General features: G+C 43.7%; 1 protein-coding gene across 8 annotated transcripts in view; it reads right to left on the bottom strand.

Annotated features, from left to right (window-relative positions):
• LOC138565957 (uncharacterized) overlaps window positions 1-27,718 on the bottom strand; it is a 1,066,445-nt gene that overhangs the window by 39,361 nt on the left and 999,366 nt on the right. For 5 of the 8 annotated variants that reach the window (XR_011301733.1, XR_011301735.1, XR_011301734.1 and 2 more), the window contains 2 exons: window positions 26,307-26,339; window positions 17,785-17,903 (listed from right to left, as the gene is read on the bottom strand). Coding sequence is in view for 4 of the 8 variants with exons in the window: in XM_069643051.1 (XP_069499152.1) it covers window positions 17,789-17,903; window positions 26,307-26,339 (148 nt within the window). In the remaining 4 variants the exon portion in view is untranslated. The remainder of the gene's footprint in view (window positions 1-17,784; window positions 17,904-26,306; window positions 26,340-27,718) is intronic. The other 3 variants (XM_069643053.1, XM_069643052.1, XM_069643054.1) reach the window with 1 other exon arrangement.

Below are 27,718 nucleotides of genomic sequence, written 5' to 3'. Positions count from 1 at the left end.
TCCAGAACCAGTCATCTCGCTACACACAGAACATTTTTTCATCCACGGTTCTAGTACAAAACCATACCTGCTCAGAAACATCAACTTGCTGCACACAGATCACTGAATCATCCCTGGATGCACTCTAAAACATACCTTCCCAGAAACAATCCTCTTGCTAAACACAGATCATCATTTAATCTGATCAAAAACCTATCTAACAATGAAAGCAAAAGACCAAGTGAAACAGGGCTTGTCAAGGAAAGGAGTCTGCATAACGCAAGCCAACAAAAGAGAATCTTCCCTTACTATACCTAGCAAAATCGACTATGACATTATACAAATCACTCACTCTTTCTATTGCAAGTTACAATTGTTGCATTATGTGCCTCCGTCAAAAAGAATACATCACACACCAAAGCTGATGCAGGTATCAATTCAGTCATCGTTCTCCTAAAACACACAAAACAAAGTAAGGATCACATTACATTATGTACCTGCAAAAATGAGAACACCATACAAATGTTAAGACATTTCCTTCCTACAAAACTACATAATTGAATTTCAAAAAGGACACAAAGAAACATAACATGATATAGCGGGAACAGGACCTACCTCAAAATAAAAATCAAAAAACTGCTGAAAAACATTATATATTATTCCTGATTCAAAACAGCAGAACACAATGCCTGGTACAGAAGTCACATTTGCAAATACAATTGTGCAATGACCCCAAGAATATACCTACTCAAAGCAGCTCTAACCAAACAAATATATATATTGAACAGCCACATAATGCGACCCCAAATAAATATGTTTTAACCATTATTCATGGAGTCATAACAACTTGCCAAATACACATTTAACACTTCTCAAAGAATATTCAAATAATTCTTCTCAAAGAAGATTTGCGCAGACACTATTGAACGATCTTGAGGCATGGACGAACAATGCTAATATTATTCCCCTAAATCAAACTGGTTACAAACATTAACATCCTTGCCTTAACCACCATAATACAGCAGGCAGAAATCAGGAAACTCCCAGTGTATGCAGCATTCATTGATTTTAGCGTAGCATTTGACACAGTGGACCACATCAGGTTGTGGCGCTAATTGGAAAGAACCAAATACCGCCAGGTTATTAAAATGCTTAACCTACTATACTCACAAACTAGGGTCAACATTAGGTTGGATAACCATGGCAGCACTACGGCGTAGATTTCCACATCCAAGAGCCTGAAACTGGGATGCACACTGGCACCCATGTGCTTTAATATATATCTGGCAGACCTGGGCGAGGCCTTGAACAATTTGTCTGCTATCCCTCACAAGTTAGGATCAGTACCGATCCAATGGTTGGCATATGCAGACGGCCTGATAATTTTAGACCTGACACTGGGTTGTCTACAAGCCACACTGAACAAATTAGCGGTATATACGGAAGAAAACTCCCAGGTGATAAATATCACAAACACTACAATCATGATATTCGACTCGGGGAGAATGAAAAGAGAAAAATGAACCTGGAAGGTTAACGGCAAACTGCTGAATGTGGTTCATTCCTATAAATATCTAGGAATGCATCTCAACAGTAAACTAAGCAGCATTACCCATTTTGAAGAAATGAGTCTCAGAATGAATGCCACCCTAGGGGGTCTTCGCTCTTTTGCACATAAGGGTGGGAGGTACTCGATTGGCACAGTGGTATAACTGTATCAGTTCAAGATTACTTCATTGGTACTTTATGGTGCCGAAGTCTGGGCACCTTCCAAGGTGGTAGAGCTGGGCAAACTAGAAAGGCCCCTACTAAAAAGTCTATTGCGGCTACCTAGTTGCACAGCGATTCACCCTTAGAATCTAGGGTAATAATGTGTTGTCTAACTACTCTGTGCAAACTCAACGGTGCACCGGCAGATACCCTATTAGCTCTGAAGGCCGATGCCTTTTCCTCACGTGCACCCTTGATGAAAACGAGCATGTTGGGAAGAATTTACAATTTGGCTAAGAAGTGGTTAACACGGGCACCAGAGCATACACTAAATATGCCTCTTTCACTATTTAAAAAGACCATGAAGAGCACATTAGCAAGGCATGACCTGGCACATGCCATGGTTAATCTGTTTAGCCCTACCGCCAAACCCCCCGGCGCTATTCCTCATTCCCCATTGGGCCCAATGGGGAAAATATGCGCTCTTACTGCCGGCGAGTAATAGCGCCGAAAATCAGCACATTTGCAGCGGAATCAGCCAAGGCCATGATCTGGCAGACCCTTAAATGCGGCGGTAATAATGCTACTGCCGCTTTTAAGGGTTACCGCCAGACTCGTGATGAGGCCCTTTGTGTTGTACATTTCCATCAGAGGGGAAATACCCACCTATATTGAGCAATTCGTTGAGAAGGAGATTGAGGGTGCCTGTATCGGTCTTCTGGAGCTACTAGGGATTGTCGACTATCTGGGACACATGAACTCGAAACAGTCAGACACCTGCTATGTGAGTGCAGTTTTCTGATCAAACTAACGGTGGAAGCAAGGTGAGCAGCTGGGATGGTGGATGACCCATCGGGAAATACATTGTGGAGCATTTTGTCTTACCTTGCTATGGAGAAAAGTAAAGGAAATGTTTAAACTTTTAATGTGACAGTCACATTGTTTACATGGAAGCGTACATGGAAATGTCAGTTGTTTTCTATTGTGTAATGTTGAATAAACTGTACCACAAATAAAAAAATAAACAAAAAATATGGCATTTATACAACACACCTGCCTAAAAGGTGCTTCATCTAAATCACTTCCAAAGTCCACTTCCAAAATATCATCCCAACCTGAAAAATGCAATTAAAAACATTACAAATGAAAAATACTAATTTCAAAAACACATTTACAAAGAAATCATAAATGAACACTTAACTTTAACATTAGCCAGACATCTCAAGCATCTCTTATCTGATTTAACCACCAAAAGAACACATGTGCCTTTGTAGAAGTATAAAAAGAACCGTCAAACGTACACTTTTAGAATGGATCATTAATGCAAACCCTTAAAGCGACATTACATTACTTTCACTTGAGTATAATTCCAGAACAATCCACACACAGATCCAATCACAAACACTCTATGAGCAAAATAGGAAACATCAACTATCTGCATTATTTACAGCGTTAACCAATACTATGTCAAAACATCACCAAATGTTCCACCCCATCCACAGAATGTTTTACAAACCGCATACATGTAGATTATCTGTGAAACACAACGCTCTCACCAAGAAAACACTTCAGGCAATGTTAATATTCTGATCAATCGCAAAATAATATGCAACAACAATGTGTGCATCACACTGTGGGCAGTAATATGTGCACAATTATAATCTTGCGATGCCAAGCAAATTTAACAATCAAATTCACAGACAATCTATAAAATCCCCCCTTAAAAAATGAGTAAATCAGTGGGATTTTCTTCAAAAACTTAAGGATACTAGCTACACAAAGTTGGACTCTTTAAACTCTGGGAATGCCAAGGTTCCACAGATAATTAGGCCCTACAAATAGCATAAAATAACATTAAAACTAACATTCATGTTACACATAACATAAAATACTGTTTCATACTGTTTTCATTCCTAAAATGATTTCTGGATAAAAAACAGTTTTTTTCAGAGAACTTTCCATAGTGGCTGAAAATGCACTATGTGACCAACCAGATATTACTATCATCTATTTTGATTTGGAGATTTGTGTCACTCACTTAGGTTTGAGGCTGTAGTAGAACATGCTAAAATAATTCTAAAAACTGGGTAAGCCAAACTCAAAGTATTCACTCTTTAAGTTCAACGAATCTATTGTAATTTCCATACATGCGCAGTAGGGCATGGAGGAACACATTTTATGAAAAATGCACTGCAAAATGCATAAAATCATCTACTTCCCCTAACACACACACACACATCCAAACACTCCTATTCAGTTGTGGGCAGTAGAGTCAGAGGGACAAGAGGAATTATTTTAAAAAAAACACAAAATGAAATAAATTCTGCAAAAGGCACCAAACATGTAGTCAGGCACCCGCATAGTCCACAAATAGCCCAAGATGATTGATATTCCACACAAAATGCTGTGGGGCTACCATATCTATGATCAGTACTGTTGAAGGCACACAATGAAATGAAAACTATACAGAAAAATGAAAAATATTCTATAGCATGTGAAAAAACATCCACAGCCCCAGTACACACACACATACACGCATGCACACACGCAGGCAACCCCCCCCCACACACACACACCTATTCAGTCATGTGCACACGGGTATGAGAGACAAAACTTAATGAAAAACATTTTGCAAAATGGCAGATATTATCTAAAACACTCAAAACATCCACTGCCCTCTGCAGGGTTACAGCATCATCTTAAACCAAAGTTCTGGTGCTGTCTCAACACCTTGTAGCTGGTGGCCGGTGGGGCTGAGGGGGATTTCATATTGGTTTGTAGCTGTGGACTGTGTAAGATGAGCTTGAGGTTTGTAGGAGACAGTATTCTAGACCTCTGGATTCTGGCCCCTGCCCCAATTGCATGACAAATGCCTGACAAACATCTTCACTGCCCCAATGGGTTTTGCCCTGATGGGGAAATGTTTCATCATGCCACTGAGTACAGCACCTGAGCATCATGGAGTGAGGATTGAGGAATCGCTCAGCCTGTCCAGCAACATGCTAAGGAAGGTGAAATGGATGTAATTTGTTCCTCATATTTCAAGCAATCCCTTTTGGGAACGTTCTTGCCTCTCATAGCACTAGGCACCTTTTCCTAAAGAGTGCAGTTGCCTCCTTTCCCTCACCTGCCAATTTGCAGTTCTTTGTTTTATTGCAAATGGGGTACAATGTATCTATTTGAGACAGAGAGAAAAATAAATAAATAGATGTGGTCCTTTTTTTAATGTGCTTCATGCTGAGGCCCAGTGTCTAAGCACAGGGCTGGGTTCCGAACCCATGCTGCTTGTCGTTGTCTTGCCTATGACAAGCAATGTTAGAAAGTGAAATAGGACCTGGTTGCAAGAAGCCACTGTAAGAAGTGCTGGATTGCAGTTTATTTTGCCTTGTTAGGCCTACTGCTTTTTCCACTCAACTAATCGACTCCCCTATATGAACTTCTAATACCCGACACTACACACACACACACACACAAATGCCCCACAGATGCCCACAGCAGGATTAGGCACTAGCTCATCAACACTAATCGAGCTATGACTAAGCCCTCCTCTTTGGACCTGTTACACTTTTTGACTTCAGGAGCTAAGCAGACCCAAAGACCTGTAGTCGATCAGATCTTGGGCTCTCCCCTTCAGATCTCACACTCCCAAGTGTCTCTGCCAAACCCACAGTAAGTGGATCAGCACACATAACAGGGTACTTCGACCTGCACCCATTAACACAAGTGTTGCATCTGTCTCTCCTTCTATTTCACTAATGATGGCCCCACACCCTACGTCTTACAGAGCCATGTGCAGCAAGGACCATAAAAGTGGCAGCCAGATACTATATAACCCATAACCCTATTTTACATTAAGCACATTCCTAGTAAGCCATGTGCACTAGGGGTGGTGGGACAAAACCTAATGAAAAACATTCCACAAAAGGAACATAATTCTGCAAAATGCACAAGATGATCTGCCACACCCAACACCCAGTAGGGCCATTGTATCTGCATAGTAGGATTTGGATATACACAATTAAATTAAAATCACTCTGAGAAATGAATACCTTTCAATAAAGTGCATAAGATGATCTGACTCAACCAACACAAATCTGTCAACATGGTGCACATTCAAAGCATACAATACTGTCAAAAAAAACAAAGACAGTTGAAAAACATTATTTAAAAAAGAGAAGGTTACTCTTTGTAGAAAGTTAAAATGTATTCATGGTAGGAATGCCAACATTTAGGTTTGATCTGATATTAAACACTGAATACTAAATAAAACCAAGATTGTTGGACTCTTAATTCACCCTCAAAACTACAAATAAAAAAGTAACCTCAACATATATGTATGCAAGGGAGACTAAAGAAGCTCTCAGATGCAGCATTCCACAACTCTAACCTCAGCTTGCTTAACGTCCCAGACATTTACAAAACGGCTGTTCCTATGCACTCAGAAGACCTTTTGCATAGTTTTCAGGGAGTTGCAAGATTCTTCTTTATACTGAACATTTCTAGCTCGTTTAGCGTGGGACAGAGGGAGGACAATGTTGTATTGCTTTTTTGGTCACACGGGCCACATACAGCTGTTGCACAGTTAGGTGTGTTGGGGAGGGCGGTATAGGTACTATCTTTGTGCTTCTAGGTACTGTAGAATAGGGCATATATGGAAAGCACACAGTAATGGTTCATTGTGGGGTACTGGTACTGCCTTGAGCTGTGCTTCAGTGTGCTATCCCATAGTGCACATATTGAAGCTTTGCAGTGATGGGTAATTGTGGGCCATGCATGCTGTCCTGTGCTTCTGGGCTCTACACCATAGGGCACATATTGAAGCATTGCAGTGATGGGTAATTGTGGGCTATGCATGCTGTCCTGTGCTTCTGGGCTCTACACCATAGGGCACATATTGAAGCTTTGCAGTGATGGGTAATTGTGGGCTATGCATGCTGTCCTGTGCTTCTGGGCTCTACACCATAGGGCACATATTGAAGCTTTGCAGTGATGGGTAATTGTGGGCTATGCATGCTGTCCTGTGCTTCTGGGCTCTACAACATAGGGCACATATTGAAGCTTTGCAGTGATGGGTAATTGTGGGCTATGCATGCTGTCCTGTGCTTCTGGGCTCTACACCATAGGGCACATCTAACAGCTTCACAGTTAGGTGGTGAGTGTGTGATGTTTGCATATCCTGTGCCACTAGGTTCCACTGTCCACTATTAGCCTTATAGGCGTTGCACTTTAAAGCATTTTTTGGGGGCTAGTGTAGTAAGAAAATAGTAAAAATAAACTTTTAACATAACTTTAAAAATACTTTTGACACTGACACCTTTCTGTTCCATTGTTTATTTTTTCCTTCAGTCACAATTAGTGCTTTGGCACAGCCTAAAAGATTCTAGGGACTGCACAAGTTAAAAACAACACAACAGCATGTGCCTCAATTTTCTCTTCGTAATGCTTCCGTTGGCATATTGAGCTGGCTGGCCGCCAGGCAACTCAACAAGTAGACATCCTCACTTTACCAGCACAAATTAGTTTCTCAATTGCTCTCCTTAAATCCTTAACGACAGGACATTGCACTTTGACATGAATACATCAATATATAGCAGACCTTGGATTCCCACTGGCATATTGGAAAGTCCTCAAAGGAAAGAAGCCTTTCGAAATAATTTGGAGGTAGGGAACTGAAATAAACCTCTCTTTGCTGCCAAGAAATGTTTTGTTATGAGGTTAATCAGAGTTGGTGAAAGTTGATATGTGTTTCCACAGGTTTTAATGTAATCATGGCTGGGTTTTGATAGGGTTTTTGGAGATTTTCCGGATCATCCACACCCAAGCCTCAATGTATCCTAGTACTGAGAAGGTGCCTATGACTGGAAATCAGCTTTGCGGTAAACTCCTTTGTTTTGTGACAGAACCCCCACCTGTTGATTTTTGAAAGGTGCATTTTGAAAAGGTGCATAGCCTCCCCAGATTACCATTTCTCTTGTCCCTGGCTCAGTTTATGTAGCAAATGCATTTGTGTTTCCAAACCCAGCCTCTCCATTCTAGGCCTGAAGACTGTCCTGGGACACTGCAATGCCATATGTTAACCTAACTAGGCAACTGCAACCCAGGCAATTGGGTTAGAAATGGGTGGTTCTTATGCAAATATTCCCAGAGAAGCCCAGCAACCCCTAAGCGGGGTGCATAATCCACACCCACCCATGAATACTTAAAAGGTTTGTGGCATGGCACAATGACTGCTCGGTCAGCAGCCTCAGGGGGTGTGTCCTCAGCAAGGAACCGGCCTACTTTAATCAACCCTAGCCTGCAAGTGCCTTCAGGATCACCCTCTTAGCCTTACCATAGGACTGATTGGGGCTGAGGGGACCGTCAGTGCTGCCCCAGCGCACATTAGTGCTTGATTCCTTCCAGGCTCCTCAATGCTGCAGGTGGCCTTACTGTGGCTTGAAGCACTAAACAGAACACATGTAACATTTCCTTTCCATCTAGAACCAGACATGACATATATTCTTTATTAACTCTGTCCATCATATTGCGTTGCCTTTTGTTACCAACAACTTTCCCCTCTCACAAATCCAACTCTTGGATTAGGCCACGGTTATGCTTTCACGGTCTTCATAATAAAGGTACGACGGACACCAGGAGATATTAACAACACACGGGGGCAGATTCTCCATTTTTTTGGCCCTAGTGAGGAGACGAGCTAGCGCATTTCTTCACTTGCACCCAGAAAAGTGACTGCCTAATTCACAAAGGGCATCTGAATGAGCGCATCTTTCCCCTTTTCCCCCTTTGCGCATATTAGGGAGCGTTTCAGGGTATTTAAAAGTGCATCTCGAATCCACAAACGGGATGTGCTTATTAATGCCCTGAAACGAGGGGTATTCACCTGCACCTTTTAAAACAGGGGCAACAGAATCCAAATCATGGCGGGGTAATTTCTGACATTGTCATGATTTATTTTACAAGTGTGACAGGGATGGAAATACTTTTTTCCCCCAATCATTTCACAGAGACAGGCCCTTTATGTGTTGTTTTACACTTCCTGAGTTGGTACCATGAAGGTCCCAGGGGTTATTGTATTTTAAACAGGTAATGAAAGGTGTGACAGGCCCCAAACAATGCACACATATAAAGCTGCACAAGCTCATGATAGTGGTATTACATTGAACTACATCGCACCATCTTGCTGCAACAGCCTCTTTGTCTTTTGCCAATTGATGCCATCAACTTCAACAGTGTCCTTCCTGTGTTTGTAGGAGCTGTGTGGGTCTTTAGGATTTATGGCAATCATTTGATCGGTAAATAACTGAGGTCTGTTAAAGGGGTCATAGCAGAATACTGATTGACACCTATAGTAAATAGATAGGAATGCTCTGATTGTGTTAACAAGGAAAAGGCTTACAACCATTCGGAAATGCATTGATCTATGGACATGTAGTAACTAAAACTATAAACAGTAGCAACTCTGAATAGCTTCTACCTGTACATTGAAGTCACATCACGTTACCTGATTTTGCGTGATGTATAGCATACAGCCTTCCCAATTTGGAGGAGGTCATGGGTTGTGTCTGACTAGTGGTGTGCAAGGAAGAGACACTCAGGTCATATGGTCAAACCATATGGCTGTCTTGAGAAATAGCTAGCTGCATATTCATTAGGGGTGTGCATTCACGTGCACTCAGTGAACATGGAGTAAGCGGGTAAATTCGGACTGAAAGTTGATAATGTGGTCTATCCTAATGCATATTATTCCAGTGATTGCTTTGTGCTAACACAAGGCTTCCCGCACCACAAAAATGGTAGTGAATTGTTGATTTGAAAGGCAGAAGGCCCAAAAGATTATTGGGTTAATCGGAAGAAGGAATATCAGAATATATTCAATACACTGGGGCCTCCGTGGTGCATGCTTGCATGTCAGTGAGCAGATTAAGTGATGTTTTTCCACGTGTGGCTTTGGGTAAGGTTTGGGACATTTTGTTATCACAAGCCAGCAGGGTAACTTGAGGCATCAGAAAGAGAACTATTATAGGCAAGCTTGGTTTAACAATTCAGAATGAGTGGCAGGTTGTTTTGTGTGTAGAAGTGCCTTGGACATGGAGGGAGTCAATTATATGTCTTCTAGTGTTTCGTTCATTAATCAAGTGAGTGGCTGATATGTGCCATACTTATGAGATCTGCCTAAGGGGTTGGAGGTCCATATGCAGTGGGAGGCTAAGTTGGGTGTCTTGCTCTTGCCAAACCAATAGAAACATGTTGGCATTGTCCTGACAGTATTGTGGACTGGTGGACGAACGCAAGCCGTCAGCACGAGTGCCTTTATGGTCTGATTCGTGTGCATTTCATTTGCATGCTGGGAGCTGTCAAATGAATGACACTGAATGCTCATGCAATATTGTTCTATCTAAAGCAGAGCATTGTTTTGAGAAGGTGTGTGTGGGTGGGTGCGTTGATGCACGTTAATTAAAAGGCTCCAGTGACATGATTAAAAGCTGCAAAGTCGCTGTTGATTACAATGGCCCTCATAACCTTTAAAATGGGTTGATCACCAAAAGTCACCACAGAAAGAGTTCCATGCCCCTCATTACGGTACTGGCACTAAACCATGGCGTAATTAGCACCATGGTTGTTGCCGGTATTGTAACAAATCCGCCAATGGTAAATGGGTAAATACCGCCCCATTCCAAGGTTGGCAGGGCGGTAATTCCCCATTTACCATTGGCCCTTCCCCATTTTTGCCCCATAGGGCTCAATGGGACTGGGGAAGGCGGTAATTACGGTACTGCAAATTGCGGTACCGTAATTACCTCGGAAGTCCCTTTGCGGGTCCCTACTTTAACGGCTGGTCCAGACCAGCCGTTAAGGTCGGGAGCCGCAAAGGGACCTCGTAATCAGGCGTTAAGGGTTTAACGGCGCTGACACCTTTTACGCCGCTGTTAAACCCTTAACGCCAGGGTCGTAATGACCCTCAATGTATTGTAACATTTTCTTGCTTAGTATTACTACTGACCTTAGACAAAGATAATGTTTGATTAACGTTTCTCAATCACTTATCACAAATTTAGAATGTATAAAAAGAATTCCAAAGCATGGACAGTCATTTCTATTCTAACAGCAGTTCATTGATGCTCTCTAGGCATTAAGTAAAGCGCGTTGAGAACGTTCTAAAAACATGGCTTTTCGCCTAACGTGATCCTATTGATCACCAGTCTCAAACCACAGACAAGTAGACACCTTCTTGCCTCAGCAACTGTGGAAGCCTGTATGTTGACGGCCGCATGTCCCTCTACCGTCTGTTTCTGCTAATTAAGTGTAACTGGTTGCAACAGCGCCCTGATGCCCTAGGGCTTGGGTGCTTTACAAATGTAAAAAAAAAAAATGGTATGCTTAAGAAGTGTCTTGTAATTTGCCTTGGGAAAATACTTTGACATAAAAACATTTCTCACGTTTCTGGCAAAGTTGAAATTGATGTCATTTTGATAATAGTCCATGGTTTGGATAACAGTCAGAAGCGTGTCTGAGTTGCAGCCTTGATGAATCCTTACAGTGTATGTAATACACCTGACAGTATGCCAGGTACTGCATAAATATCTATGTATATTACCACATTCATATTCATATTATAATGGAGTTGACTTACATGGGACGCAATTGCATATCTATGCTCGTCGCTCTGATCTATGGTATTAGGATAGGAGCCTGTACATTGCAGGCTGCATTCAAATCTTTGCAGCATATACATTGACTCCAAGGGAGCGCCACGTTTCTGCTCACTCATTGCCCCATTGCTCCCGCGTCCCTCACCGCTTCTCTTCCCATGCTTCTTGCAGATTCTTTCTTCAATGCGTATACAAAGCCAGTTACTTGTTTTTTGTGATTCTGCCTGGACAATTGTACTGTAGTGTGTTGACTATATTTCTGTGTTTATTAGTCAAGCTTGCATGGAAGGAGTGTCCTTACTTATCATTAAAGTCGTTTTCCTAAAAAGGAATAACTAGATAACCACTTACCTTGGGACTTTTTGAGAATAACAATGAAGTACATTTAGTTAAAATCCATTTTGATACATGATCCAACTCAAAATCCAAACGCTGAAATTGCATTTAGTAGAAGATGGCCTTCCTTGAGTTATTCCATCCTTGCTGTAATCAACCTTGTCTGTCATGTTTTTCACCTGAGTGGCGATTTCACAAAACAAAAAGTGTGAGAGCATGGAGAGAGTTTGACAACTGTATTTAAGCAATAAGCTCCTCCCTGGGGTGGAGGGGAGGAGGGGATGGGGGGGGGGTTGGGGGGCACGGATTATTACCAGTTCAGGTAATGCCCTGGGGCCCATAGTTACAGGCCCGTGCGAAGACCGGGGTACTAATAGTGACTTTTTTAGAGTTGCGTGATGACTTTGCGTTGGGCAAATGAAATAAAGAAGTAAAATAAAATGGCTGCCACTGAATGGGGAGAAGGGACTATGAATAGTCCCTTCTCTGTTTCCACAGCAGCCATTGACACTGAAAACATTTTACAAAAATGATGACCGCCAAGGAACGGGGAGAAGGGACTAAACGTAATCCATTCTCCCTCTCCATGGCAGCCATTCAAAAGTGATAAAAAAAAGTAAACAATGAAGATGGCCGCCAGGGAAAGGCAGCAGGGACTACCTGTAGTCCCTTCTTCCTTTCCCTAGAAGCCATTCGAACATTGACAGGACTTTGTCATGCAGGTAAGGACTCGGCTAGGGCAAATGAGCTCACTTGTTATAAACTCATTGTTTCTCACCGGGTACTAATTCTGTCCTAAGGGCCTGTTGATACACTTCCAAAAGATGTGGAGCTAACTTTAACGCAAAATGCTTATAAAACTCAGCCGTAAAGCTGTCAGGTCCTGGGGCTTTCCCGGACTAGAGTGCTTCAATCTCCCCTAAAACTTCCCGTTCCGTACTAGGCAAACATATCCATTCCCTCTCCTCATCCATACACCAGTAAAGCACCACCTGATCAAGAAAACTGCAAATGGCAGTTTGCAAAACCTGAATTTCCGAAGAGTACAACAGTGTATAAAAGGAACAATATTCCCAAACAATATCGCTATCCTTTGTGATTCCCCTTGCTCATTGTTAACTGACAAAATCTGCGCTCTCGGCGCATCAACCTTAGCTGCTCTTGCAAGCAGCCTACCATGGCGCTGACCCTCCCCGTATTGCTCGACAGCCATCCTTCCCAACTGGAATTTCATTTCCCTCTGGGCCACTGCCTGAAATTCCTCCACCTGCTTCGTGATCTGCTTCTGTGCAGCCATATCCTTCATAACATCTGCACCGTCTTGTAAACACTGAATGCATGCCTCACTCTTTGCTAGCTCTCTCTGTATCTGTTTCAATTCCCCAGATTCCTTCTAAATGCAATCCCCCGCACCATGCATTTAAAGGCTTCCCACAACGTGGAGCTGGAAGTACAGAGGCAACTTCAGCGCCCACCCACCTCTGCACTCCAACAACATCACCTTCTTCCCACCACCTTCAATTTGAACATTACAATAGTCAGCATCAGCTATCAGCTCACATGTACATTTCCCAGGGATTGATCCCCTTGGTCATTGTCCCCCCCTGTGTCTCGGGACACTGGGCCTCCTCCAGGGTCTGAAAAATCAATACACGCCCCCCATGCTCCACTCTGAGTATTGCGGGAAAGAGCATGGTGTTCTTCAAGTCCCTCTCTCTGAGCCTCTTTTTAACATCAATGTATGTTTGTCGGTTTGCCTGTACTTTATCTGAAAAATCTGGGAAGAATCTAATGGTGTCCCCTTAGTACGCCAAGGAGCCCTTCTGCCTGGCCTTCTGCAAAGCCAGGTCCATGTAGTGGGTTTATTCAACATGAACTAGCCGGAGTTCCAGGAATAGGTTTCCTTCTGCTGGGTACCCAATGTACCCTCTCAACTATGAAGACCGCCAAAAAGTCTTCATCGCCAAGTGCCTCCTGCAGTATGGATTCAAGCAGGGGTTCCATTATTCATTGGCCCACCGCCTCAGAGACACCCACTATTCGTGAGTTTTTCCATCTGGATCATGACTCAAGATCTTCCTGATTCTCAGCTAGCTCCTTAATAGGCTTCCTGACTTGCACAAGTTCACGTGATTCATCTCCTATCGTAGAGACGTGCCAGTCTACCTCGTCCAACCTCTCCCGATGTTTTTCTTAGCATACCTGCATGTGTTCTACTTTACATGTGAGAGTGTCCATTTTCCTATGCAATGATTGTATACTAGCCTGTAGTTGGTTAAACATGACTTTGATATAATTGAACGCAGTATTAGGATCTAGGGGTGAGGGCTGGGTAGGCCTGTCTCTTGAGTCCTCTATTACTTTATTATTCTCTACTTGTGTAAGGGTGGATTGCTGCTTCCCGTTTTTTTGTGATTAAGACATAGTGCCGCTCTGCCGCTGCCGGTGGAAATTCCACACTCCAGCCTCCCACAGGGCTCACTGTCACACCTTGTTGCAGGGGGGCCAAGCTGCACCCCCATGCTCTCACTGCTAAGTCGGCATGGACTGAGATGTTGAAGCACAGGTTGTTGTTCCTCTCCGGGCAGCAGGGGCCCTCGCAGGCGAAAAGCCACACAGTAATGATCGTCTGAGTTCTTCACCACAGTCACTTCTCTGTACCTCGTCAAGATTCACCATTACTATTGCAGGCCCTCCTTTGGCAGGGGGGTATTTCTCATCTACACCTCAGCTTCTGATCATATATATGTGACCAGAAGGTCCACTCTCACCTCCCTCCACTGTTCCACTGTACTCTCAAGCAGATGACACAACGAGATTGACAGTGAACATACAGCTATGTGGGTACTCCCTGCGCAGTGCAGTGCTACTCGCCACAGGCTATGCAGAGCCTCCTCCAAGATTAAGAGCCCTTCAGACAGGCAGAATCATACAGCCAGGCATACAATGCAGTCTGATCACAGGCAACCACCCGTGTATGCAGTTAAGAACGTCGTAGTTCCAATTCCGGCTGTAATGGATAGAATGACTCTGTGTTTTGTCAACCTCTGCATTCCCCTGCAGGCTCACACATCAGGCTGGTACAATTTTTCACTTCTCTTCCTGCCTGCCTTAGACAGTACTCGCTGTCACTGTGTGCAGTCAGCATGGCACCAATGCCGATGAGCATGCCAGCTCCTTACCTCCCCATTCCTGAGAGTGGCCAGCCAAGCCTCCTGGACCACCAATGCCTGCATCCATCAAGGTGTATGAGGTGAAAGCATTCTCCACCAGAACCTTCCAGCATGCCCCAGCAAGCCGTAATACTGTGTGTCCTACTCAGATACAATTATCAGCCACAAGCATTCCAAACTGCAGGGGCTCACTAATCCTTGTTTTTTGGCTTCTTCAATGAGTTGCGCCCTGAAGAGCCTCCTCACCCCTCCACTGGTGCCTCTTTGGATTCACGCTGATTCCCCTTAGTGCTAGTGGGTCGCTCCAATGAGTTCTGCCTCATTCAAACCGCTATGGTGTCTCTGCAAGGGGCCCAGCAGAGTTCCCGCTCTTTCCTCGCTGCACACCTCAGGCTCACCACTTCAGCAGCCAGCTTCGTTATTCTGCTCAGGCACTCCGACGCTGCAGTGTCCTTATCGTGGCAATGTTACTGCTTCAGGCAGGTGCTGGCTGACACTCACCACAAGCTTGTGGGACACTCTGGTGCGTACACCGCGCAGCCGTCCACCTGCCTCCCTCTCCAAATCCAGGCAAATCGGGGACTGCAAGTCTGACCTCCTTCAGTGTTCTGTAAGGCTGCAGCTCAAGCAGCTCAGCTGCCACGTCTCCCAGCGAGGGTAGCCCAGAGTTGCCAGTTGCCTGCAAGTTTCTTCTTGCACGGCCGCTGCAGGTCAGGCGTGCTCTATCTCCACCTCGCTTCATGCCTTAGATAATGGGCTGAAGCCACAAGATTCACAGGGGTATGCTCATGGGGTTCCCACAGCTGATGCACCCGCTAGTACTGCGGTGCCAGGTTGGAAAATATCAGATCTGTTGGAGTGCCAAGGAGCTCACAGGCTTGCGGCCATCTTGGCTGGGCTCCCCAGTGCCCCCCTCATCCCCCGTCCGCCACAGTGGCTGTCTTTTGGAAGTGTAAATCCATGCAGTGTTTTTTTTTTATAGAGGAGAGCAAAAGTTCCCTCTCTTGCTCTCTGATCTTTCTCTTTCTCTTTCTCGCTCTCTCATCCACTCTTGTGTTTCTGTCTCTTTCTCTTTCTGTGTGGGCAAAAGTCAGTTAATCAGGTGTGTGTTTTCCACAACACCCCAGCTGTATCTGATATCCGCTGGACCAGAGAAAAAAATATATTTCTTGAGGGAGGTGGGGGATGTGTTTTTTTCTCCATAATTGGATATTAGAAAAGGCATACCTCATTGTACTAATATTGTAAACTGTTATTTTTTCAAATCTCCTCCACTATATAAAACAGTCATAATAAGAATGCTACTCTTATCTTAACGAGCAAAGCACATCATCAAATAGTCAAGTATCACTTTGAACTCAGGTGCATAAAGCCCTCTATGGATGAGCCCTTTCTTGCCTCAAACATCATGATGAATGGCATTCATAATCACAGACACAGAGCCACCACCAGATGCAGGATCTAGGTCAATTGTTTTAAACTAATAAGTTCATTAGACAGATCATGCACAGCCCACGCAGCAAGACACTGGAATGCTCTACACAAAAATGATATACTTTAATTTTAGGAAACATATTTATTCAGAAAGAAAGTAATTTCTTATTAAACTCTGTTTCCCTTACTCTTCTTTCCCATGCTGGGATCGACACGCACTTTGAGGTGTAGTTGAGGGTGTAGTTTCAGCCCAACCAAAGACAACTAAAAAACCTTGAATAACCATATAAGTTATTTTCTGATAGATGGTTAACATTCCAAGATGGATAGTCTGATAAAGTCCTATTATACTCTTTCAAAATACGTCTATGAGAAAGGGGACAAACTGCAGCAGTGATGGTTCTTGCCAGCTAAAATGAAAGAGCAGATATTTGACCAATATTTCTGTGATAAATCAGTGATATGCTTGAATCACAAAGTACATAACTCGGCTTGGTGCTCATTTAGTTTTTCAGAACAGCCTATCATCGTTTGTAATAATGAAGCAAATATATAAATTTAGACTGGCTCAAGATTTGGATGTCAGGATGCATTTGCTGTGATATCAATTACTCCATTGGGGGCCGAGGGGTGTCAGGTGAACATTGTTCAGTTCCCTGCAGAGAATTTGTTCCGGTCTCAGTGTAAAGATGACTGTGAAATGCTCAACTCCCAATGCACAGACATCCTTAGAGAGTTATTTATACAAGAAGGATGGATATAGATATGTATATATGTGGACAACATTTTTCTACAAACAGTTAAGGTTACAACTTACAAAATGCTGAACTCTAAAAATGTTGGCAATACCAAAATGTAAGGTACTGTCAGGTCCCAATGTAGGTAGATAGTTCATTAGAAGCTGTATTAATATTATGTTATTGATTTATTCATGGTTTTATGTTAAATATTGTCCATTTCGTTTTTGGTTTGGTTTAGGCCTTAACTTTTATTTTCAAAGTACAGATGGAATCCCAAGCCAAGATGGAGAGCAGAGGCAGGAGTGCTGATTGGGTGACAGCTAAGACAATAGTTAAATCTCAACATTCTAAACTGCCTTTCATTTGTTAAGCTTTCAGAGTAGGTCATGTTTTTGTTCTCTCTTGAATTGTGGGCCTAAAAAACTCTTAGGAAAATAATTTTTCTGTGAAGACAGTTCATCTGGATCAGATTTCAGCTCTAAAGAGGAGGATCTCATTTCAGCAAAGAAGGAACCAGAAAAAGTCTTCATCTTCAGTTACCAAGCTAAGTATTACTATGATGTAAAAATCTTCTTGCTCCGTTTAAAAAGAAACTCATTCAACTCAAGATTATTGTTTTTATAAAAGAACAACTTTTTTCCAGGAGTCGTGGGGTTAATGAATTCATTTGTTGTTATTTCAAAGGTGAACACAAAATACGTATTGTGATAGCTACGCGCGCGTGAGCTGTATTTATTTTTTCCCTAACGTTCTTTTGCTTACCTTGTTAGTATGTCGCGTGTAATCCCCGTATTTTGGACTGCTGCCGGAGCGTCGCGTTTGCTCTTCTTGTTTGATGAGATGAGGAGATTTCTTCCGGGGTTTCCATTCCGCTCGCGATCCTTTAAGGTAAGAGGGGGAGATTCCTTGAGGGCTTCATGCAGGAAGAAGGTAAGCCTAGGCAATTGTTTTGATTGCTTCTATGTTCTTTTTTCCTTCAATTGTATTGTACGGTAAACGCGTAAAGACTTTCTCAACGTGAATTACGGGCTAAACAGCCAGAGTCAGCACAAGTAAATATTTCACTCACATTTGACTAAAAGACTACATACAAGGAAAGTGTCACTCGCTTTAAAACTATAATTACTTGTTTACTGAATTCTTTTTTTTTCACAAGGTGTTTGTGCATGTTTCAAAAAGAAAACTGGCGAAAGAGTTAAAAGTTATTAAGGTTAAAGAAACAAGTCCTTTTCAGATGCTCAGCTGAATTTCTTAATTGAGGTTCTCCATATGATTTTGAACTGAAGACAACAGTGTTAAAGGAGTTACAATGGGCCTCATTACGACCCAGGCGGTAAGGGGTTAACGGCAGCGTTAACAGCGCCGACCCTTACCGCCTGAGTACGAGGTCCCTTAGCGCCATGGCGCTTTTAACACCTGCTTTTAGCAGGTGTTAAAATCCATGGCGCTAAGGGACCATGGAGTTAATTACGCCACCGTAATTTACGGTGGCGTAATTAACGCCTTCCCCACTCCCATTATGCCCTATGGGGCAAAAATGGGAATGGGGAAGGGTAAATGGGGATTGGGGACTTACCGCCCCGCCAAGGTCGGAATGGGGCGGTAAGTCCGCCAACCACCATGGCGTAAACGTAGTTTACGCCATGGTGGTAAAGTCACGGCCCAGGTGGTAACTTACCGCCTGGGTCGTAATGAGGCCCAATGAGTTAAAAGATATGGGGCCTCATTACGACCCTGGCGCTAATGGGTTAACAGCGCCGTAAAAGGCTGCGGTGCCGTTAACCCATTAGTGCCTTACTACGAGGTCCCTTTGCGGGACCCGACCGAAACGGCTGGTCTAGACCAGCCGTTAAAGTAGGGACCCGCAAAGAGACCTTGGTGCTAAGTACAGTACCGCAATTTGCGGTTCCGTACTTAGCACCTTCCCCAGTCCCATTGAGCCCTATGGGGCAAAAATGGGAATGGGGAAGGGCCAATGTTCAATGGGGAATTACCGCCCCGCCAACCTTGGAATGGGGTGGTAATTCCCCATTGAACATTGGCAGACTCGTTACGATACCGGCACCAACCATGGTGCTAATAGCGCCATGGTTTAGCGCCCGTATCGTAATGAGGGGCATGGAACTCTTTCTGTGGTGACTTTTGGTGATCAATCCATTTTAAAGGTTCCATCTGGAAAAGATTCATTTAAGAGTTATAGAACTTTACAAAAAGATAAGAAAAGATTCTTTGTGGGTTTAAATCCTGTTAAATTCGTATGCTGCATTTTCAAAAGAAACACAAGACAACAAAAAACAAAAAGAAACTTTCTTGTTGTGAATTGAAGGTTTGAGTTTATTTAGCATACTGAGTAGGATTATTTCAAGTGCCACAAAATCTAGTTACATTGTGATAACTGTTCTTTTCCTCTGAGCAATTGCAGAGGAATGTTCAGGTAACAGCATAATTATAACCAAATTAGTATAATGTTTTAAAAAAAGTTTGGAAAAGCATTGAATGTTGTTTAACTTCTCATTTATTCAGAGACCGGATGAAGATTGAGGATACAGTGTCTGAGTTTGTTATTTTATCCACTTTCCCCCCGGGGTGTCTCGAACTTAACTGTTTAGTCCAGTTGAGAGCGCAACATCTTAGTGGGAATGTGGGGCTCAGCAGCTCCTGTGTTGGATGAAAGTTTGGACTTGACAGGTACAAGCCCAAAGTATAAATATAAATATATATATTTATATATATAAAAATATATGTATATATATATATAACAACACACACACACACACCTTTTTTTCCTTTATTGTGCATTTGTTTAAATACAAATTATAAACCTTAAGCACATACTCAAACAGATCAAAGATAAAACAACATACATATTAAAAGACAAGTCATACATATCTGGCATGTTAAACACATTTTCAGATATTGCCTTATAGCTTTAAAAGAGAAGAAAAGAAAAACAAGAAACCCTATATACACTTGCAGCAAAACAATAATGATGAAAATTGACCCAGCAAAATAAAATCACCAATGAAACTTTCTTTATAGCAATTCAGGAAATGTACAAACACCCATATGTGAGAAACTGGAACCAGTAGCTACCATCTGGAAATAGAGTAGTCAACTGGGAATTGACCAGGGCACCCTACTTTCAGACGAGAAACATGAGACAGCAGAGGTTAACAGCAGCAAGGGCACACTCTCTTCATGGCTCCACGTCTTCTTCTACTAAATATAGTTGGGGTATTTGTAGTTTGAGGCATTGGAATATATATCTAAATGCCTCTTTAAAAGACGTGATAGTGTAGCTATGTGTACATGTTTTTAATTATATGTGGGCAACAAAATATGAAGCTAAACTGTCATTTAAAGCTTGCCTATTTAACCCGAAAACTGACTGACTGTGCATGCGTTTTTGTTTTCATTAAATACGGATCCAGATAGGAGACTTAATGTTAGGAGCAATCAGAGAATTAATTAAAGTTACCTCTCTGCAGAATTGATATAGGGCTACTAGTAGTAGTAGAAGCAACTCTGCCCCACTTATTCAGCCCATGAGTCTTAACTGAAATCTAGTTATTGTGACACGAAATTCAGATAAGAAAATGTCAAGCATCACCACACGTGATAGCTTGCACTTGGGGAATCTGAATGACAGCATCAAAGGCCCAATGCTGGATGTTTGCCATGTCCTATTGTGACGGCTGAAAGTCATTTCTTTTTCTTGATTTTTGTAGGCCGCTTAACTAAAGAATAGTTTTTTCGGCCGATTTTAGGGAGCCTACAAAAAAAGAAAAAAGGACATTTCATCAAACCCCCACCGACCACCCCCACCCTCTCTTGCCCCATTAGATTAAAAGGGGGGTTCACCCCGAAACCCCCTTCCCTCAGCCCCCACCACCACCCTCCTCTCCAAAGACTCCGCCCCCACCTTTACACATGCAAAAATACACTCAAACACATACACCCAACACACACAAACACACACTCATGTACTTACCCGTTCTCTCTCTTGGCTGCTTCCAGGTCCTGGCGTGTCTGTCAGCACCTGCATGCACTTGTGTGCATCGCAGGGGCTGACTTTTCGATTTAGAAAGACTGCTGTGTGAGGTCATTTGACCTAATACCATTGTGACATGGGCCACCAATGCCGGCACAAAAAGAGTGCGGAGCGGGTGGTGACATGACCAAAGTAATGGTATATTTATCCATCCAAGAATTCCATCCTACTCTCATTGCCTTCCTGCTCCTGTGTTCCTTCTTCTGTGTGACCCCTGCCCCCATCTGGTGCTTCCTGTGGTGCTCGGCTGTTGGCTGTGCTTCCTCCACCCTCACTCTCCCCTCTCACCTCTTTGCACCCTCTATGGTGCTCCCTTCTTCTGTAACTGCTTCTCTATCTCCTATCCTATCCTTCTCACTAAGTCTGGAAGGAAGAAGCTCAAGAGGGATATCCTGGTCTTCAACCCAGGTCTCCCTATCGCTGATACCTGTATCAGTGCTTCCTCCATACAGACTCTCACCAGCATCCTCTTTGTCGTTCCCTCGCCCAACTTATCGACCCCGTATATGGTCTCGGTTCTTTTTCCTTTCTGCTCCTTTCCCATTAATGGTGACACTCGGTGGGAAGCCCTTTTGGCCTCTTTCCACTCTTCGAAAACCTTCATTAACGTCTATTTGAATGGCACCATCTTGGTCCAGGGTCCTCAGCCCAATCTCCTCTTTTTTGATAGGTGTCTCCTGTGTCTTATCAACTTCCTTCCTTCTCCCCATGCTAGCACCTCTCTGGCTTCTCTGCCACCTCCTTCTTCCGCTGCCTCTATGGTTCCTTGCTCCTCCTCTCCAGCTACTATGCCACCTCCTTTTACCACCTCTGGCCACTCTTCGGCCCTTCCACCACTTCCACCGAATGTACCTCAAGCCTGTACCCCAACCCAGAAGCCTTTCAAATGTGGCAACCTGCTCCACGTCGCTATTCTCAACTCTCGCTCTGCTGTCAAACACTGCTCTGATATCTGCCACCTCCACAAAGAACTTGACCTGGATGTCCTTGCTCTCACTGAGACATGGTCCACAGCCAGCTCTGTCAGGAGCTTTGACACTCTCCTCGCTGAAGGCTACAAGATGCTCTCCGAGCCCAGAAGCAACTGACCCAGAGGTAGAGCTGCTCTGATCTTTCCCGAGTGGGTCCTTGATTCTGTCATTCCTACACAGGCCTACTCCTCCTTTGAATGCCTGGTCTGCAGGATCTCTATCTCTGCCGGCCTCACACTGACTGTGGCCACCATCTACAGGCCTCCTTCTACAGGGCAGGCTGCCCTCTTCCTATCAGAGTGGGCTGACCTCTCCTCTTCTCTCCTTGCCTCCACCTCTCAACTTCTCCTCCTTGGAGACCTCAACATCCACCTGGATGCTTCTAATCCCTTCACTGGGCTCTTCCACAACCTCTGCAACACTTTCTCTCTCTCCATTCTACCCTCTGATTCAACACACTCTGCGGACACACCTTGGATGTTCTCATCTCCTAAGACATCCCCCTCTTGAACCCTCTCACCACTCCTCTCTCTTGGACTGACCACTTTCTGCTTTGATCTCATCTGAATCTCTCTGTCCCTCAGGCTAAGCCCACCCCTACACAGCCACCTACCTTCTCGGGTCATTTGGCCCATGAAACGTGTGTCAGTGGATGCCTTTACCCCTCCTTTCTCTGCTCCTCCTACTCTTGCGGCTGACTCACACTCTGACAAAGCCCTCTCTAACCTGCATCCTGCTGTCTCCAACACTTTGGACATCTGAGGCCCTGTCATGAGAATCCGCCCGAAGCCTACCTCCAAGTGCAACTCTTGGTATCACTTCGACCTCACCGCCCTGAAACGCAAGTGCAGGGTGGCTGAGAGGAAGTGGAGAGCTTCAGGCGCATCCTCTGAGGAACTGGCCTACCGCTTGCTCCAAAGGTATTACAGACTCTCTGTCCTGTCCAAGAAGAGAGTCCACATCCAAGTCTGCCTCTAACAACTCAGCCGAACTCTTTAAAATCTGCAAGGAGCTGGCCAATCCTTCAGCAGTCTCCATCTCTCCTGTTCCCTCCCAGCCCCTCTGTACAGCTCTGGCTTCTCACTTCACCACTAAAACTCAGGACATCCTGTACTTGCCCTTCTCCTCATCTCCCACTACCTCTCTCTGCCCCCCTCTGGCCGCCTCTCCCTCTCCTCCTCCTTTCCCCGCTTTCTCTCTCAAAACACCTGACAATGTTTCTAGACATGTCCAATCTATGGAAGTGTCATCCAAACAGGTGCTCCTCCAGAACCATCAAGGACCACATTGACACCCTCACTCCAGCCTTGACTGCTTTCTGCAATTACTCTTTCCCCACTGGATATTTCCCCTCTCTCCTCAAGCACTCCCTTGTGCACCCCTTCCTTAAAAAGCCTTCTGCCGATCCTACCTGCCCCGTAAACTATCGCCTGGTCTCTATAACTCCTTTCCTGGGCAAAATCCTGGAAATCTGGCCATCTCCCAGCTTACTCTACACACTTATCTATTTTTGCTTCACAGGGATTGCTCCAATCTCCCTCTCTCTCTCTCTCTCTCTCTTTCTTGTCCAGAGGAAGGCAGCATCATCTAGACAACTACCGCCAAAACTTATTTAGCCTTGCATGACAAGTAGATACATGCACGGATAGGCTTGTGGTCTGCCATATTTAGAATTTGAGACCGACTTAGGCCCCGGAGCACATACATTTGTTCAATGGGCATGACTTTTTCATTTTTATGGTCTATTAGCTAGATAGTGGATCGTCCTGGTAATGCTTTGTAACTTCCATTTTCTCTGGGTTCTCTCCTCTGATTTTTTACAAATGTTTATGTATTGTTGAAATTGTATTATCTTTGTATGTCTCTATGAATTCAGAATCGTTGCTATTTTTGTTACCTTGTCTTGGTTGAACACATTATTTATATGCACCATATATAAATATATAGCCATATGTATTAAATGGACAACAAATTTATAAAATGTTTGATTGATGCAAAAGCTAAAAGGTTCACATTTTATGTTATTGACATTTACAGAAGATTGGGTCTAACCGGATAGGTGTCAAATGTATAAAAAATGCCTAACACCACCATGTCGTTGCTTAAATAATAGTGAATCATTTTCACCTGTAAATAACTTTCTGGTTGGGACACATTTTTTGTGTTAGAACTTTGCAATCTAATCTTGACTCCAGCCTTCCTTCTGTCCTCATCCTCCTTGACCTTTCCTCTGCTTTTGACATAATCAATCATGCCATCCTGATTAATCGACTCTGCGAGAACCTGGGCATCACGGATCAGAGTCTGGATTGGTTGATCTCCTTCCATCTGGACTGACCCTCCCAGGTCCAACTTGGGTCCGTTCTCTCCACCACCTCTCTCTCCACATGTGGTGTTCCTCAGGGTTCTACCCTCTCACCCTGGCTCTTTAATGTCTACTTGGCCCCTGTGGCCCACCTGGTCTCTACCTTCTCATCTAACTTCCAGTGTTATGCAGATGACATTCAGCTTTCTTTCAGGCTCCCCTCAGCCTCCTCTCCTTCCTCGCTCATTCCTGACTGTCTATCTGCAATTCAGGAGTGGTGCACCTCCCCCTCCAACAATCTCTGCCTTAATGCCAGTAAGATGGAGATCCTTCTCATTGGGGCCCCTGCTCCCACTTTCCCTCTCTCACTCTGGCGGCCCCCCTTGGGCCCTCCTCCTTCGCCTACCTGTGAAGCAAAAAACCTTGATGTCATCTTCCACTCCACTCTTTCCTTCTCTCCTCACATCTCGCCAAGAAGGCCAACTACCAGCTGCACCTCCTCAGAGATATTCTTCTCTTTCTCACTTTCCCCCAGAAGCACACTGTCTCCAGAGCCCTGTTTCTCTCTAGGCTAGACTACTGCAACAGCCTCTTTCTCAATCTGCCTTCATCTACTCTGCACCCTCTTCAACTAATCCAGAACAGGACTGTGAGATTTACCTTGGCTCAAGCCCAGGATCTGTATCTCTCCAGCCCTGAAAACTCTCTACTGGCTCCCGGAGGCTGCAAGGATCAAGTCCAAGACCCTCTGCATCAACCCCAAGGCTGCCTGGAGCCGGCATTACATCAAACTCTTTCTTTCAAAATATCTTCCTTCCCGAGCCCTTCGCTCAGCTTTCTCCAACTATCTAAGGGTCAGAAGCTTCTCTAGGAAGAGAGTGGGGGGCAGTTCTCTCTTCTCTACAGGTGCCCCCTCTAGAATGGCCTCACTGCCGATCTCAAACTTGAGCCAGACCACCTGAGGTTCCGGAAGCAGCTCAAGATCTTCCTTTTCTCCTCTGCTTTCTCTCTCTCCCTCCCCTGCAGACCTACCCATTTACTGTGCCAACTAGTTGCCTGGTTACTCTGAGTGCCCCACTGGGTACCAGGCTCCCCTATGATCAGTCTCCCCTGAACTGCCTCTGGTCTACCGCATATTTAGGGGCTGTAACCTCTACAGTCCCCTGCCTCCTTGCACTTACCCAGAGCCGTGATGCCCTGGCTGCACTTACTCAGAGCAATGCTGCCCTGATTGCACTTCCTCCTTCCCTCTCCCTGGCACTTCCCCCTCTTCCTTCCCCCGCACTGTTGGCTGTTGCACTTGCACGATCTGAATAACACACGCCTAGTAAGATCTTTTGTCCTGTCCTCTGTTTCCCTCCCTTGACTTGTCACACCTTGAAACACTTGTGTATAGTGCGTTATAAATGACATATCAGATATCACATATCACACTGACAGCATTAGATATTAGTTACACTATTGTCACAAGTGAAATCTCTGAGAGAGCACATTAGAAACACTAAAGTATTTGTCATGTATCTGAAGAAGTTAAACTCTGCTTGGAAAAGTCTTAATTTTCAATCACCAATGGGGCCAATTTAGTGTTTAGAGTCGGTCAGGCACTTCAGCCCAATGTTGACCTCCCTGCATGCTTTCACATTACAGAAATGGCTACAGCTGGTTAAGGGGGACTTTCAGTAATAAGCAATGCACGCACGCCTGCTAACATTGTTTTTTCCGCAGATTGGAATGGGAGTGTTCCCTCATTACTTTGGCATTATTTTCATGCATCACTAAATTTACTTCCACTCTTCATCTGGCAGATTAGCAAGAGATTAGCAAGACACTTTCCTTTTGTAAAATTAAGTTATCTAAAAAATCATCTGAAAAATACATACTTGCATGAGAAAGTGAAAACATCTCTGACACTGAAAAGTCAATAATATAGACTCTATGGACATGGTTTAGTACTTACTCTGACTTAAGCTCGGCGTGCGTGGGTTGATCACTAGATTAAAGAGAAATATATTATCAAGAAAAAGCAATATTGAATTAAAAATATTTGTTATATGCATTCTACACGTATAGTGCTGGGGACAAATGATAGTGTAGCTTTGCAGGTTTTTTAATTCACAGGAACTATTAGAGAGCATGACGGATACACTTTCCATTGTAAAACCTTTCCCAGAGAATTGTATATGCTATATTTTGGGGAATTACACATTTCAGGCTCACTAGAAAAGTCAGAATAAAACCCCTCAACATTTGTAATATTGTCTCACATGTCATGTACCCTTGGTTGCAATATGATACCCTGCGTCTCAGCGTTCTGCCTCTCACAAAAGTATTTCTCTTTTTCAACATAGTATGTTGTCAAGCAAAGTAAATGTGCCTCTCTAATCCACAGTGTGTGCAACGTGCTGTCCACTGCACTGCCCGTGCACATGATTTTATCAATACTCAATATATCACATTATCTACTGATCAGCAATGGAGGCCCTCAATGCAATCCGCAAGATGGATCTCTCCACATAGTAATGCACCATTCTGCACTAGATCTTATATATGCTTCAGAGTGCTTCTTAACCACACATTGCTTGTGTAGGTCAGACACGCAACTTTGAACAAAGGATGTGCTTGAGGTGGGTTTGAAACTATCCTCCAGTGCTCTTTTTTGTTATTATGTGAACTGTTATGACCTAAATGGCCTACAAAGGGCTTACATTGAAAATGAAATATTATGAACAATTGTACGTAACATAATTTTATAACTAACTGAAGGAATACAGAGATGGAACTTCTATATAGATGTATTCCTGTTAAAAGACTGATAAAAACATATGCTGATTAAAAATAATAATAATATGAACAAAATAAGATAGCAATAAAAAATGAAATAACATTTTCCGTCTTAAACAAAATTACCTTCTAACCCATTTCCTCAAAATAAACATTGGGCTAATGAGTATTGGTTGACCAAAGGGGACAGAAGGAACAAGTTACTTACCTGTAACTGTTGTTCTCCAGCATGGGTCTGGCATGGATTCACATGCTCATGAATATTCCCTGTCGTCAGGCTGGGAATCCTCGGTAAAGAAAAATCAGTATCAGTTTCGTTTCTGATCTGTCTTTCGTAGTAGTAACCAATCACTGATCTCTGCGTCATACTGACCACAGCCAATGACTGCCATCTCCCTAAGCCCCGCCTCTGGCAGCCATCTTCAGATTTGGTAGCACGTGAAGTGGCAGTATGACCAAGTGAAGAGCCGCAGAGGGGTAGGCGGGAGGGTTCGCATGTGAATCCATGCCAGACCCATGCTGGAGAACAACAGTTACAGGTAAGTAACTTGTTCCTTCTCCAGCATGGGGTCTGGCATGGATTCACAT

Source organism: Ambystoma mexicanum, chromosome 2p (assembly GCF_040938575.1).
Source record: "Ambystoma mexicanum isolate Mex_15411 chromosome 2p, UKY_AmexF1_1, whole genome shotgun sequence".
NCBI classification, from domain to species: Eukaryota; Metazoa; Chordata; class Amphibia; order Caudata; family Ambystomatidae; genus Ambystoma; species Ambystoma mexicanum.
Note: the sequence above shows the minus strand (reverse complement) of the source record. Positions and strands in the feature narration are given on the sequence as shown.